This window comes from Adiantum capillus-veneris, chromosome 8 (assembly GCF_014529385.1).
Source record: "Adiantum capillus-veneris isolate H3 chromosome 8, ASM1452938v2, whole genome shotgun sequence".
Lineage (NCBI taxonomy): Eukaryota > Viridiplantae > Streptophyta > Polypodiopsida > Polypodiales > Pteridaceae > Adiantum > Adiantum capillus-veneris.
Window position 1 is genome coordinate 26,187,799 of NC_140938.1, and position 17,189 is coordinate 26,204,987.

The 17,189-nt window shown below is 44.9% G+C and overlaps 1 protein-coding gene across 9 annotated transcripts in view; it reads right to left on the reverse strand.

Annotated features, from left to right (window-relative positions):
• Positions 1–17,189, reverse strand: part of MOS14 (ARM repeat superfamily protein) — a 223,380-nt gene that overhangs the window by 33,084 nt on the left and 173,107 nt on the right. For all 9 annotated transcript variants that reach the window (XM_086517695.1, XM_086517694.1, XM_086517699.1 and 6 more), the window contains 4 exons: positions 8,310–8,429; positions 8,178–8,229; positions 7,902–8,057; positions 7,692–7,818 (listed from right to left, as the gene is read on the reverse strand). In XM_086517695.1, the coding sequence (XP_086373821.1) occupies positions 7,692–7,818; positions 7,902–8,057; positions 8,178–8,229; positions 8,310–8,429 (455 nt within the window). The remainder of the gene's footprint in view (positions 1–7,691; positions 7,819–7,901; positions 8,058–8,177; positions 8,230–8,309; positions 8,430–17,189) is intronic.

Below are 17,189 nucleotides of genomic sequence, written 5' to 3' on the forward strand. Positions count from 1 at the left end.
AGAGGCTCTTGCCTCGGCAATCGCGCATGAACCCACACAACTTACATTGGTCAAATGAGAAGCCCACTTGAGGGGCATAACATAACTGCTCGTAGGGGAGAGACAGAGTAGTGCGTAGCGTGTAGGGTATCACTCCTGGCACCGCACTGTACATAAGAGGGAAAGGAAGCACTCCACAGCTCTTAACTTGTGACAAAGACCTCCAAAATGAGCCTCCCAACTATAAATTCAGCGCTACCTTCTCTTGCATGAGGAAAGTGCACAGAAATGTGCCACTTGGCACAATTACACGCATTTTCCCGTTTCGAGGTTGCTGCCTAAAAATCTCCCGACCGGTTGCCCAATTGACTTCGCGGCAGAGTAATTAAATGTACCCCTTGTCATTCCAGAGCTAATGACGTGAACACTTTTTCTGGTCCAAAATAGCAGTTTCCTAAATTTTAGGAGATGCTTCCATGCCACTCACACGGGTCGTCACCATTGTAACCACATCGAAAAATGCAATGTCGGCTAGCTATCAAGTGATTTACATTCGTAGCCCCACCGTGGCTAACCTTAATCCATTTGTCCAACTTTAGTGCTCACTGGCCGCCTCCCACTGTCCGCCTCACACCATGCAACTCGGGCATTGGCATTTCCAGAGGGGTGCTTTAACACAAGTCAAATAAAATTTCCGCCAAAAAGAAATCAACAAGTAAAGTTAGTTGCCACAGACTCATGACAATCTGACTCTCTCCGAGACTCTGCGTCCAGATACTCCCGAGGAGTGACCGCTGTGGCACTTAAAAACATACAAGGGATGCCCAAAAGCATCTGATCCAAAAGTACTTAAGTCCAAACACTTATGCCAAAAGATGCTGAAATTTGCCATTGCAAAACGCGGAACTCCGTACAACAGTGCCACTTGTAGGTCAGTGCGATTTGCGGAAATCAGCTCTAGAGTTCAAGCTTTTGATTTTTGGGTTTTAGTCCCCTAGGCCAGTGCTCCATAAGCTGGTAGAGGTGATGATTATTGATTCCTAACCCCCTATTCACTTTATGCCACTCGACAAGACTTTTTGCTAGTCCAAGATCCAAAGGTCACACAAATGTTCCCGAGGTGTGATCCCTGTGGCACTTATAAACATACAAGGGATGCCCAAAAGCAGAGCCCCAAAAGCATCTGATCCATAAGCACTCGAGTCCAAAAGCTAACGCCAAAAGATGTTGAAATCTGTACAACAGTGCCATGTGCAGGTCAAGTGATTTGCGGAGATCAGCTCTAGAGTTCAAGCGTTTAATTTTTGGGTTTTATGCCGCTCGGCCAGTGTTCCATAAATTTGTAGAGGTGATGATTATTGATTCCTACCCCCCTATTCACTTTAGGCCACTCGGCAAGACTTTTTAAGTGGGGATTTCTTCTGTTTCTTCTACTCTACTAGTCTTTACGCATCTTGGCCAATTCCAATAAAACTTAGTCAAGCTAGTCCAGGATCCGAAGGTCACATAGGTGTTCCTAGCATCATGCAGATGTCTTTAGATGCAAACTCCACATAGAGAAACCTGATCATGGAATAGAGGATTCCAACTTTGACCAAGAGATCAACCACCTTCCTAGGGAGAGTGCGTTTGGGGCGGGCCAAACGAACGCCTTGATCCGATCCGTCTATGACCTCGATGCACAAACCATAACCCTAAAACTAGTCACAGAGACAATCCTAGAGACAGATCACAAACTTCTTCAGATTCGCTACTGTGCAGTCAGAGGAGCAGCCACCATAGCAGATTTCAAAGTCCACCCGTACCAAAAGTACATTCATTGATTGAGCCCTTGAGCTCGGGAGATCCAGACACCCACAACTATGAGGGACGTCACGACATTGACGGAGTTACAACAGAAGATCAACACGATATACTACAACACGGGAGACGCCCACGCTGAGTATTTACCATGGAGGACATCAACGAGATTCGCCAGTGACTGATGCTGGATATCCTAGGATACCAACGATGATGATGATGTTTTTACCCTCTCGAACCCTCATAAGATTGCATCTTTGTTTTTTTCCGTTAGAGAGCTCCTAATCACCCCCTCATAGTGCCCTATGGTTCTATTCTAGCGTTTTTTGCTTTTAGTTTTAGTTTCTCTTAGTTTCTTCCAGACTCTTATCACATTCTCCCGAGATGTAACTTTTTGGGTCTCATAGTCATTTGGGCCTTTTGAAGACGTTTAATATAACATTTCATTCTTTGTGTGTGTGTGTGTGGTCAATTTGATGCACTCCATGATTATCCTTCCCTCAGCATGTAGATGCACAGGTGGAATTAGAATGTAGGTAGTTGAGAGAGGTAGGTAGTACGTTCTCACAACAACCCTTTCGGCACTCTTTTCTAGCAACAGAAGAGGAGAATCTCTCTCTCTCTCTCTCTCTCTCTCTATATATATATATATATATAGATATATATATATATATATATATATGTATATATATATATATATATATATATAGATTAGCTTGGTCTCATAGGTTAATATATCATTTTATTTCTCTTTGAGACCCCTCCCCCCCCCCCTTTTTTTTTCCTCCCCCTCTGATTCACTATGTTATATCAGCTTGGTCTCATACGTTAATATATCATTTTATTTCTCTTTGAGACTCCCCCCCCCCCCCCTTTTTTTTCCCTCCCCCCCTCTCTCTCTCTCGAGCTCAAGGGCTCAATCAATGAATGGATCCCCCGAGCTCAAGGGCTCAATCAATGAATGTACTTTTGGCCATACTCTCTCGACATCCAGAGTGCAGATGAGGATGGATCCTCACCATTTCTTCCATCTTTGTTTCACACACTGTTACATCCAGTTTACCGGGTACCTATTGTATCAGCTGCTACACCCACGTAGTTTTAGATTGTAGTAGTAGTAGTAGTATTTTGTTCCACTTCTAGTTCTTTTCTAGTTCTTTTGTACCCAGACATGGTATTAGATTCACTATTTTGTAACTGATTGGTCTCATAGGTCATTTTGGCCTTTTGAAGACGTTAATATAACATTTCATTTCATTTCATTTCTCTCTCTCTCTCTCTCTCTCTCTCTCTCTCTCTCTCTCTCTCTCTCTCTCTCTCTCTCTCGTCTACACTCTATCGCTCCCCCTCCCTTGCCATACCACCCCGCGCTCCCCCACTCGCCTAGCTACCGCGCCCGCTGCTAGTGTAGGTGCACACGTACGTCTAGTGACTCCTTGGCGGACGGCGATCAAGCATGAGAAAGCTGAACGATAAAGCCGACCCCCTGGAGGATGCCATTCAAAAGTGCATTGAGGAAATGACGGAGATCATTACCAAGATGAACTGCAATCTCTTGGGCACAATAAACATGCTTGAAGGACGTGTGCTGATCCAAGAGAGCAAGATAAGTATGCCGGAAGACCGACTGACGACTCAAGAGGAAGAGATTCCGTCGCTCAAGAAAGATCTCGCCGAAGCACGATCAAGAAACACACTGGAAGAGGGCGAACTGCAACCCTCAGTACTCGAAGAACTCAACACAATCAAGGAGCAAGTACGGGCCATCAAAGAGGGAGAAGAGCAACACAAAGAAATGACGACTTCTTGGGTGGATGTTCTTACCAAAACTCAACAGAAGGCGGATGAAGCCGAGAAATGGATCAAGGTGGCCAAGAAAGGAAAAGGCAAGGAGATAACGCCCACGTCCACACCCACTATCAATAATCAGACACTAGAGGGGGAGCAAAGGAGACGGGTGCGCGCTTTACATGTGAGAATTTGCGGTCTTAAAGAGAAAGGCAATGTGGACAAAGAAGTAAAAGAACTCACAGCGTTGATGGGCGTTCATGAGCAGACGCACACAAGGGCATGGAGAGTGGGCAACATAAAGAAAAATGGAAGCAGTGGAGAAACCTCAAAAGAAAGAGCACTCATCCTCCATTTTCCCTCCATGTAAGCGAAGAAGTCCTTCTTGAAGAAAAGACCAACTCTTAAAGAGACTGGCATCTTTCTCGGGGATGATCTCACCCTCTTGCAGATCGCTCATATGCAGGAAGTAATGCCGGAGATGGGAAAGTGGTAATACTAGAGCGACGCTCCACATGATGGTGCGAGACTTATGGGACCACACTCAAAGTGGCTGCCTGAAACTGTAATGGATCTATGCGTCTTGATGCAGGTGCTTTTGAGGACAGCTTTACTGGAAGAGACATTATCTTTTACTCTGAGACACACCAGGCCCTTGGGAAATCCATGCCTCACATCAATGGATCTCATCCCTAGTATCCAGGATCTCACAGTTGGGCCCAGACCGGTCGGGGTAGCAGTAGATCATGCTCTGGTGTCGATGACCATCTCTTTCCAGTTCAGTGTAGCACACAGGCCACGTGTAGCAACCCCCACTCACTACACATTCACACGGGAGACGGATATTGTATACATGGACGGGATCTACAGACGCCTATGCACTAAGGACCCGGGGCGATCTCTGGAGGAGCTAACTACTACACTGACACAGACATTACATGAGGCAGCAGCAGAACCATACCCACACACCCAGCTTGAGCAGAGCCGCCGATCAGGAAGCATGCCTCAGAACAGCTGGTACGATGAGGAGTGCCGCCGGACTAGAGCCAGACTTCATAGTACGCATCATCCTTGTACACAGTACCTGGACAGCCGCCCCTCCCCAACCCCCCCGACCCATGCCCACACACATGTGCTTTTTTCACCGTTGAGATGGTGAAGAAAGCTATTGACAGGATGAAGACTGGGAGAGCATATGATCATGATGGCTTAGTCGCCGAGCATTTCATGCATGCCAAAGACCTACTAGCAGAGCTTCTGGCAATTATGTTTAACCGTGCCATGTGTGAGGGCGTACCGGACACTTGGAGCCTATCTACGACCGTACCTATCTTCAAGTCAGGAGACCCCATGGAGCCTGAGAATTATCGCACTATTATGATTGGGCACACACTGGCACGGTTGTATGCATCCATTCTTGAGCAACAGCTGAGAATGGCAGAGAGGGAAGGAATGCGTGCAACTGGGCAGGCAGGGTTCAGGAGAGGCTTCTCTACTCTTGACCATATCTTGACACTCAGGGCCATCATCGCGGAAGGCAGATCTCATGGGAGACGGATCTATTGTAGCTTTGTGGACTTCCGCAAAGCTTTTGACACAGTACCCAGAGCTAGATTGATGCGCAGATTTCAAGAAATGGGAGTACCCACAGAGCTCATTTGGGGGATCATGGCATTGTACAGATCAGTAGTAGGGCATGTACGCACCCCGGAGGGACTTTCTACACCAGTTCACTCAACTATTGGGGTGAAGCAGGGCTGCCCGCTCTCTCCTACTCTTTTCGGTATGTATGTGGATGAGGTTTCTGACTACATTGATAGCGATGGGAATAAAGGGGCACAATTGGCAGGGACACGGATTCCACTTGTTATATGCTGATGATATTGTGTTGATCTCCGAATCCCCAGAGGGAATGCAACGTCAATTGGATGCTTTGCATACGTTTGCCCACGAAAGTGGTTTGTCTATCAACCTTGGTAAAACCAAGGTTATGGTGTTTAATACTACCCCACAATGGATCAGGAGGTCAACACCTACATTCACATACGGCCAGGAGACTGTGGAGTACACAAACGCTTACACTTACCTTGGAGTGGTTTTTAGCGGACCTACATTCTCACTCAGAAGAGCAGCAGAGACCAAACTGACTAGAGCCCACGCAGCATTGGGTAGATTGGAGAGGATGTGTTCGTAGGTTCAGTTTCAAGAGCCCCGGACGAAGCTCTGGCTCTTTGACACCTTGGTGGCCTCAGCATTGCTCTATGGGGTTGAGATATGGGGACCTTCATTGGATCACCACGGGAGGCCGGGTCGCACAAACGGATGGGGGAACATGGAGAAACCTCTCGTCTCTATGATCTCACGGCTCATTAGAGCCAAGGCATTAGTACCACGGGCCATTATCCGAGCAGAGCTAGTGCCCCCCCCCCCACTAGTGGAGGAGGCGTTCACCAGATCAGTCTCCTTCATAAACCGCACATGGGAACTTCCTAGAGACAGATATGCTCGCATAGCACTTGAGTCCTCTCGACAGTTAGCCATACAAGGAGATACAATATGCTGGTATGGGGAGATGACATCATGGTTTCAGGCGCATGGGTTCAGCATAGACAGGCTGCCACCATTCCAGTACTCATTGGAAGCACCATCTCTCATTCTTACACAGTCGGAGATCACCAAGCTCATCCGCCAAGACCTGACCCAGCTAGACACCAGGAGGACATGGATACAACCAGCACAAGAATTGGGCACGAAGATGGCTTTCTACAGAGACCACCTTCTCCAGCTCACGGAAGATGGGTTTGTGACGAGACCAAGATACATGGATACCCACTTGTCTCATGGGATAAGATGTGCTATTGGCCAGTTACGCACATCGTCTCACCAGCTGCGGATTGAAACTGGGAGATACAGCGGACATGCCCCTTGTGTGACATGGAACCTGAGACAGAGCTGCATTATACATGCCGCTGCCCCGTCTACTACGAGGAGATATGAGGCCGCTTCCATTGCCAGAGAGGGTTTTGGACCACTCTCAAGAGTAATGGGATACGAAGATCACAGATGCCTGGGTTTGTTCTTGCTCGAGCTGCGCAGACACAGAGAGAGCCTGATGAATGGCGAGGCTAGCTAGTCTCAAAGACGGATCACAAACTTCTTCAGAGCAGACACGGGACAGCCGCAAGAGCCACTCCCACAGGAGAGCTCGCCCTCGTCTCACACCAGAGGCACACTGATCGACCGAGCGATTGAACTGGGGAAATCCAGGCGCCCACGACTGTGAGGGACTACACAACATCGACGGAGGCTACAACAAAAGATTCGGAGCACGCTGGCCAGGCATGCACGACGCCCGGCTATATGTTCCATCGCATTCATGCAGATCCCTTCCCGTTCTTAAAGCTTTCTCTTAGGCGGTATTTGCGGTTCGCCTTGGAAGTTGGTGATATCCTATGAGTGCTTTTAGCCATTTTGTACAGCCGAACACTTCTGTGTTCCTTCCCTTGTCCCTGATCTTTTTGGTGGGTTCTCCTCACTTTGAGGTTTCCCACAAGTAGATTAATCAAATTGATTTGTGTGTGTGTGTGTGCGTTTCTCAGTTGAGCGTGGCTCTTCTCTCTCTATTGAAGGATTGGTTTTAATGACAAATAAGATTAGTATGTCTATTTTGACTTTGAGACACATTGTTCAAGCTGTAGCTGCAAAGATCCAAGATGCATCAAGGGCCCTTTTTCTGTAGGAAAAAAAACCCAAACGATACAAATGAAATACAAGACCATGGGGAAAGCTTATATATATGTACAAAAGGTAATACAACAGTGGCAATAGGTAGAAGCACTATCAGCATGATGCCTATATAATTCTGCTAAGTGCACTCCTCAGTCTCCACACCTCAAAGATGGGAGAAGGACACCACTCATCCTCAAAAATAAAGAACATGGGTAGGCGCCAACAATGTAGACCATGCAAGCCTCCCCATCACATCATCAAACAGCTGAGTAAAATGTTTAGAGACCGGTGTCTCAAAATTGCCAGGAGTCTACGGAATTCCCAATAATGAAGTCTCTGTATGTAAGCTTGAAGGTATTTCTAGATTATACCAAGCCTCTCTCTTTCGAGCATACCTCAAACCTTCTACAATTTGCAACTCGTCTTCTGCTGAAAGCTGATATTTGCTGCTTTTGCTCATTGCTTGACTGTATAAATTCACCAACGCATCAATACACAGGCCCCCCAATATATTCCTACAAGCTGCAGTCAAAATTTACAGAGAAATGAAAGAAATCAACTGCCATATAGCAAAAAATAGGATACCATATGATAAAGATGCTTACCATCACAAACATGCTTAAAAGCTAATGCGGCAGCTGCTGCAGGATCGTCCGGAATAGAGAACCCTGTGGCTAACAAGTTCAATAAATGTGGTAGCAAAGAGGATGCACTTGGTGCAACACCAAGCCAATCTGCATAAGCTGCTATGGTCAAAAAAACTGTTGCACAACCAGAATTTGCATGAATTAGGTTCTGTAATTGTTGACACACATGGAGAGCTAATCCTGAAACATGTCCAAATTTGATGGCAAGAGATTTGATGGAAAGAGAGTTCCCACCAGTATATTGTAACTGTTGCTGAGCTGGGAGCTGTGTAAGAAGCAGCATGACCTAACAAAATAAATATAATCTGTTACTTGCACCATGGTAATTCCATACAGGGATCCTAGTAATCATATCACAAACATCACCTGTGGCATGACAGTAGCCTCATTACTTGGAACTGCCTTTGCAATTCCTCGTATACAATATAAAGAAGCTTCAAGAGATTGCCAATCCCCACAGACTCCTTCACGGATGACATGTTCACCCTGTCATTTGATTTAATGTACAAACTCTGTACTATTTAATTATTCAAAGCAAAACCAGCATAGTTGCGATACACATAATAGAAAGGAGAATGCATCTGTTCATAGACAACATGTGAACAACTCACTCCGCAGTAGAACTTAAGCAATCTTTTCTGCTATCAGTTTCTTGGCCAGATTAAGAATGATGTCAAATTATGTCTGCAGGGATATGCGTTTAAACGACAAAACACTGTGAGCGCAAATATAGGCACGTCTTATGTTTTTTTTTTCCAAGAGAAATTCTTCTTATTAAAATAAATATCTCAAGGGCACAGCCCCAAGATAAATATATTATGCCAATCATCACAGAGTATGGCCAAAATGTCCATAAAATGTACAAAAATGACCAGGACTATTTCTTGGATCTCCTAGCATATACATTTACATGATGTCCAAGTGGTAGAAAATTCTCCTCATATGTGTCATGAGCACAGCTAGAGAAATCTCATATCTGTCAAAATTACACAAAGGAACAACAATTTCCCCAAGAGCCCTGTTAGGCTCAAGAGAAACGAGAGGTAGCTTTACCAAAGAAGAAGTTGCCTGAAGTGGCATATCCTGTGGATGGTCCTTGTGCCTTCATGTGTCTGACTGGAGGCATCTCTCTTTGCCTCTCTTGCTATCACCTCCTCTTGGCTAGGTGACATGAGGAAAGCAACTCTGAGGAAGTCCAAAAGCTGTGGTGCTGATAACCTTCCTCCTACCACTATGCATACCAAACGACATGTCTCTAATGTAGCCATTGAAAAGTGAATGGAACTAAGTGTATCTGTTGAGAATCCGATTCTCCCATCAGAATCCATGCGGAAGAAGCCTAGGGTAGAGGTTTCAATGGGCGGATAGGGAAAATTGCGATGAAAAGCTAGTGGCTGAAGTGGCTACTATGGCTGGGAAGAGGCTGACGGGCTGCAATGGGAAAACTTACACATGCTGGATGGGGTTGAAAGCCAGCTCGAGAGCGGGCAAGGGAGGTGAATGGCCGCAGGGTGAGGCAACGCGGTACAGCAAAAATGTAGCCTGCAGCAATGCGAAGGAAAGAGTGATGGGCAAGGATTAGGATGAAGAACAGCTCACAAGGGAAGGGCAGGGCGACACTAGCAGGATGAAGGGCAGGATCGCGACGGCAATGTATCCATACAACTAACTGCATATACAAGCATACCTTCTCATGCACGCATGTGCACAACAATGTAACCATGAGTCTACTTTTCTTTAGATGTGAGCAAGCAGGGTAACCTATAGATGCTGCTTAGAGTTTACATGGTTTACATACAGGATAGATAATTTTGTAACGTATCATTGTCGACCAGGAAGATATGAATGTGATATAGATAATCATTATCAGCTAAGATAGATGTGTTGCACTTTTTTTTTTGTACATCACTTTTGAATTGCTAGTGGGAAACCTCAGAATGAGGAAAAATCACAAAATCTATCATATACAAGAAATGCCCAAGTTCACAGTGAAGAAGGATGCAAAAATTGTTCGAAAAGGAAAAGGTCTAAATCGACGACTCACCAAAAACAAACTCATTCCTCGGCTTCCAAATCGTCCATTTGGCCCGATACGAGAGCCAATAAAAAAAAGCTCTATACAGTCTGAGAAGGAGCAAGAATGCCAAACAGCAAGAAATATTTTCCAAAAGACACAGCAGGGAAACGAGCTCCAATAAGTCCTGCAATATGATCCAGATAATTGCAAGAGACAATACAATTCCATAAGGGATGAGGAGCTGTTTCAACAAGCACACCACAAACGTAACAAAGAGTGGATGCCACATGGGCCATGCCAGAATAAACCCAACTGGAAGAATTGCAAGCAAACAGTGCTAAAGAACAGCTGGCATTTTAAAGGCATCTTACTGCTCCATAACATCCGGACTCGCTTTTTCCAGCAAGACAAAAGCTGTCACAAAGTGATGACATGGCAGTGCCCGGGCACACACGCACACACACACCCAAGTGGCTGACAGTATGGATCTCCGCAATGCACGCTGACTGGCTGACGTGGCAATGCGTACGGAATTCCGGAAAAAGCGCTGGCTGTACGGAAATGCCGTAAAACACGCGGTCTGATGATGTGGCAAAACTGTACGGAATTCCGCAATTTCCGCTGCTGCTTTTGGGCAGCGCTAGCTTTTGGGAGCCATTGCTTTTAAAAGATTAATGCATTTGGGGCTCTGTTTTTAGCAACCCTTGTAATCTTTATAACGAACCCAAGGGGGCTCACTCTGCAGAGCATCTAGATGCAGAGGCTGAGAGCGAGCACCTGTGGGCTATTGTACTTTGCTCAAAGATTAATATAAAAGAAATACTGAAAGGGGCGCCAGTCTTTGGGGCCAGTACCTCTTGGCACGGAACTACGCCGGGCTGTGTCGACTCTCTTTTGATTTGTGAAGTGTTTTGAAGTGAATCTCTGCCGTGCCGTGATAGAATCGTGACTTGGGGTGTCCAAGTTTGTTACAATGGTATCAGAGCACGGCTGATTTCTCTTCTATTGGGAAATCAGATCCCTTTTCTCACGACGCTTGATTCCGAAAAGAATCATTCGACCTCTTCTGCAAGCGCTGAGGTGGGAGGAGACAACGCAGAAGATTTAAACGACTTAACAAAAGATGAGTATGGGCCACCTCGGTCTACACAATATGAACTTTTGGAGATGCAACGTCGACAACAAGTTGACGAGTGTACAAAGCAGATGCTTCAGTTTGCTAAAGATCCCTAGTTTGAATTTTTTTTGTCTTAGCAATCCATGGTTGTAGTGCATACTCATTCACGAGTTTGTTTTGGAGGGCTATTTGGGAGAACATTGGCACACACGGTTGCAGTTCTCGTCATCATACCACCCACAGAAAAATGGGCAATCTGAGATTGCAAATTCAATTGTTCTGAATTTATTTGAAGTCTTACATCTCTGATCAGAAGACTCAATGGGAATTTTTTTTTGCCTTTGGTGGAATTTCTACAACAACACAGTTCACTCTTTGGTGGGGAAGGTGCCATTTGACATCATTGAAGGTGCTCCGAAGGTTCTATAGACCCTTCATTAGCACTAAAGACAAGATTTTTGAAGCCGACTAGTACACAAGGGACTTGGACACTGCTTTTGCCAAGGTCCGGGAGGCTTTAGCAAAATCTCAAGAACGACATAAAAAAGCCAGGAGATCATCATCGTGAGATTTGAAATTAAAGAAAGACGATTGGGTGCTCTTACGTTTTGAGAAGGCACGCGTGAGAAAACGAAAGGGAAAGGAGCGGCTTTTTCCAAAGCTTAGCATGAGGTATAATGGCCCTTTCTAGATTAAAGAAAAGATAAATGATGTCTCTTTTCGACTCAAGCTGCCCGATACTTAGAAGATTTACAATGCAATCCATGTGAGTATAGCTATTAAAGCCTTTTAAAGGTGATGTGCCAGTTGATGGGGAGCTTGATGAGAAACCCGAAATGGAGGAAAGCGAGGAGATACTCGTTCCAGAACAAATTTTGGGACACAAGGAAAGAAAGATGAAAGGTAAAGTGATTCGGCGGTTCTTGGTTAAATTCAAGAACTATCCTGCATTGGTGGATGCGAAGTGGATTGAGGAGGAGGACCTAGCAAATACTCCTCAATTTTTGAAAATTTACCTTGAAGCATTCGGTTTGGTATAGTCCACTCCGATAGAACCCCGAATTCAGCAAGGGTGAATCTAGTGCAGCGGGTTTGCACAAGAGGGGAGTTACTCCGCTCCTCTGTCAATAGATTACCCGATTTTTGAATAAGGTCACTGATGTCCCCTTTGGGTTTCAAGGATACTACTAGGCTAACCAGTATTCTGCTGTATGACTTTATGACACGGAATTCCGGATAATGAATATGATTGATTTGTACTCTCTCACTTGATTTGTTAGGAAGTAGGAGCTGAAAGACGAAATGACTGCAGCATTACGGTCTAATAAATCTCTATAAACATGATCGCAATAAGGATTAGTTAACCGGGCATCAGTGAGGTATGGCTTGGATCTAGATGCGATTACTAAATACATTGCTGGCAGTCATAGTCTGAGATTTGGAATGAATTTTGTTGTGATTTATCATGTGATGTAGAGTGATGTCCTGTGATGTGACTGTCGTTTTGTACAAGTGCTAGATGTGTGGTGTCTAGTGCGTCAGTACTAACAATTAGTGTCTACTATGACAGTTTATGGCCTCTGTCTCTTTTGCAGGCATAATCAAGGTGATTACAATTCTTTCAAGAGGGGGGTATGTCACAAAGTGATGACGTGGCAGTGCTCAGACACACACACCCCCCCAAGTGCACGCTGACTCGCTGAAGTGGCAGTGTGTACGAATCCCGGAAAAAGCATTGGCTATACGGAATCTTGGGAAAAAAAAAGCGCTGGCTGTATGGATTGCCGTAAAATGCGTTGCCCGCTGACGTGGCAAAACTGTACGGAATTACGCGATTTTTGCTTTAGCTTTTGGGAGCCATTGCTTTTAAAAGATTAATGCTTTTGGGGCTCTGTTTTTAGCAACCCTTGTAATCTTTATAATGAACCCAAGGGGGTCACTCTGCAGAGCATGTAGACGCAGAGTCTGAGAGCGAGCACCCGCACGCTATTTTACTTTGCTTAGAGATTAATATAAAAGAAATACCAAAAGGGGCGCCAGTCTTTGGGGCCAGTACCTCTTGGCACGGAACTACGCCGGGCTGTGTCGACTCTCTTTTGATTTGTGAAGTGTTTTGAAGTGAATCTCTGCCGTGTCGTGGTAGAATCTTGCCGCGTCCAAGTTGTTACAAAAGCTTATGCATTCTTGAAATGCTATGCATGATCATGAACCCACAAGGAGGAGAGTGTAAATTAAATGCACAGAGAGCTGAGGCAGAGACAAAGGACCATCAGCGGGGGTTGCCTGATATATGCTCAAATATGCGAGTCTTATTGACTCATCCAAAGAAGGAATAGGCTCATAAGGAGCCAACAAATTCTGAACCTCTCTTCAAAAAAGACGATGATGATAGCCCCAGCCAAATTTAGCGCAAGCAACTACAAAAGATAGCACTTGACATCTACCATCCACACATCTTAAATGCACTAGACACCTTTTTTTGCAAGGAAATACCACTTCCTATGCTCTTGGATAGCTAATGGTTCTTGGAAACTCTGCTCCAATGAATACTTTCCAAACCATTATTCAATCGTGGAATAATCTGTATAACTTTGTAGGTAGGGGATAACCACAATCTTGCCATCAAAAGACGAAACACCGCATCCCAATGCGTGATTGTCCAATTGCCAATTTATGTAGAAGACATCTTAACACACATGTTTGCTAACATACTAGGCCAGGGATGTCTTTGAGATAAAACTCGAGCAACAAGGAGGTCTTTTGTGCCAATGCAAGGATCTATGCCCACTTTCCTCCACATTATCAATGGCAAAAAGAGTTGAATATATGCCAAGACACAACACACATGCACGCGTGCGCGCGCAGGCGCACACACACACACACACACCCCCTTGCTTCTCATGTCGTGCAGAAAGAAAAAAAGAGACCTTGCCAAAGTAAGCTTAGCAGTCAACCACACGCGCATGGTAAGGTCTTTCGCTTTTCCTTTGGTGAATCTCTCTCTCGCTAAACTTTACCGCAAACGATTTAATGGCATGAAACTAGACGAACCCATCACGTCACCTAGTGCGCAGCTCCCTAATCTCTCCTGCTAACTTGGTGGTTGTCCTGTTGTTGCTAGATGTGGGTTACAACTTCATGCTATACTGGTTGCAGAGGTAGGACAGGAGCAGCTCATCGATAGAGCAACCTTCAAGCCTGCTCACTTCACGTCACACTCTAACAACACACACTCTCTCTCTCTCTCTCTCTCTCTCACACACACACACACACACACACACACACACACACACACACAGCCTTCAAGGCATGTTCACTTCACCTTATTTGGGGGTAGTTTTCAGTGGGCCAATTTTTTCGCTGAGAAAAATGGCAGAGACTAGATTGACTAGAGCCTATGCAGCATTGGGCTCACTTGAGAGGCCAATAAACCCCACTTCAAACACATAGGGTGTAGGTCAAAGTAGTTACCAACATATGAAGTTTTTGGTTTACTTCCAAACCTTGGTTTTGGTTTACTCAATAACCTCATGAGAAGTGGTTTACAATAGAACATACCAAAAACTGACAAGTTGGGAGGTCTTACCGCTTATTTATGGCAGTGTCTATAACCCGTACAATTTTGACACGGCAGTAACTGATAAACGACAACCTAAAACAAGGCTTTGACAGGAAATATATGATTGTGTTGATAATAGACATAACCATAAATCTATGACACTGAACATGGAAAAACAGTTTTTGTACTTTGCAACTGTTGATTGATAATAGACATAACCATAAATCTATGACACTCAATAGGGGAAAACAACTTTTGTACTTTGTAGGTGTTGATTGACCAGCTCGTTGTAGTAAATCTTTGTTCTTGGTGCTCTTCATCCATAAGGTCACCTTTTGCAAGAGCAACATGTACAATCAGATCATTCCCGATCGTTATCACCGCGTGAAAAACCTCTTTGAAGCCTTTTCTATCATCGCTTGATACCACCGTGTTTAGCAACATTTTGAGATGCTATACAATCTTGAGATTTCGTGTAGCCACTTAGTCTCTACAAGGTGCTTCCAACATATTTACTTTCAGCAGATTGTGGAACAAAATTTCTGGAAATCAAGGCTGGATGTTTCTAAGAAGGCTTCTTAGAATGTTTCCAACCTTCTTGATTATTAACAACAGGAATTTTGCCTTTGGCGTTGGCCGGCAAAGATGAAGGAAAAGTTATACTCTCTTTGTGTTTCCCTTCGTCATGCGCATTTGATGCATTAGTGCGAGGAAACACGTGCTTCTCCTTAATGGTATTAATATTGGTCACGGATTTCAACAATACAAGAGCTTACAAAGGAGGAACCATTGATAAGGAGGCTCTTAATGTTTTTGTATGCTCTTGTTATTATTTGCACATAACAAGTAGTGGGATGAAGGAAGGTGGATTTAAAAGCATTTGGAAGCCCGAGAGATGGAGATCCATTCCCTTTTTTTTCCTTCAGTGAGCTAGGAAGTCGGGTGACCTACTCCTGCAAGGTGAAGCTTTGGCCACTCATTTCAGGGCCCGTACACACCACCCCAGGGGATGTTGAGCTTGTTCACTATTTTAGAACTTGTGCCCTTAAGAATCAATCCAAGGAATCCATGGCGGACTCCGTTTGGAGTATGATAGCGCCCAAAGGCCCCTTGGCCCCAACGACTATGGGGCATGGTCTCCCTCAACCACTCAAACATTGTTAACCCCGGTGGAAGAAGATCAAGTATGTACAATAATTTGCAATTACGCATTTCAAAATAACAAAAAATTTGTACTTTAATTAATGATTATGCATTCCAAATAGCAAAGAATTGTGTAAACCAAGGTCTTGTAAGAAGCCATGATACACCAATTGCAAGACACCAATATGTTACTTCATGCTTGACTCGTAACAATCAAAGCTGAAAGAGTGCAAAAAAACCAGGTCAGCTTCAACCCCTAGGTGCTCCAAAGACATCTCTGATCCTCATATCATAACTCATGACCCTAGAGAAAGGACTGAAACCCTCTCTGAATAAGCAATGGAAATGGCCACGTATCTCATAGTACTCTGTGCAATGACATATGTAATGTAGCTCTGTCTCTGGCTCTAGCTGGCATAAGCGATATATCCTGCTGTCTGCTCGTATCCCTCTGAATCTACCAGTCTCCATCTCCAGCTGATGTGAGGATGTGCATATCTAACCTATGGCACATCGCAAACCATGAGAGATATGTGTCCATGTAGCTGGGTCGAATCACAAACCCATCTCCTGTGAGGTGGAGAAGATGCTCTCTATAGAAATCCATCTTTGTGCCCACCTCCTCAAGTGGCTCTATCCATGTCCTCCTGGTATCCAGCTGGATCAGGTCCTGACGAATGAGTCTAGTAATCTCCACCCGTGTAAGAGACATTGAGGAGGCCTGAAGAGAGTACTGGGCAGCCTGTCCATGGTGAAGCCATGCGTCTGAAACCATGATGTCATCTGTGGATACCAACATAAGGTGTCCCCCTGAAGAGCTAATTTTCTGGAAGACTCAACGGCCAGTCTAGCATATCTGTCTCTAGTAGTATCCCACAAGCTGTGCACAAAGGAGACTGATTTGGTAAGTGTCTCAATCTCCATAGGAGGGGCAGTTAGCTCTGCTCGAATGATAGCGTGGGGTACGGAGGCCTTGGCTCTGATCAGTCGAGAGATCATAGATACCGTCTCCAACCATCTTGGCCTACAGAAGGTCCCCATATTTGCATCCCATACAACATAGATGAGGCTACTAAAGTATCAAAGAGCCATAACTTTGTCCAAGGTTCCTTGAACTGAATCTGCGAACACATCCTCTCAAAGCCTCCCTAGGCTGCAAAAGCTCTAGTCAGTCTAGTCTCTGCTACTCTCCCCAAAGAAAACCTCGGCCTAGTGAAGACAACCCCAAGGTAAGTGTATGCATCTGTAAACTCTACAATCTCCTGACCATATGTGGAGGTCGGAGCTGATCTCCTGATCCACTGTGGTGTGGTGTTAAACACCATAACCTTGGTTTTACCAAGATTGACAGACAATCCACTATCCTCTACAAAACTCTGTATAACATCCAACTGTCGTTGCATACCCTCT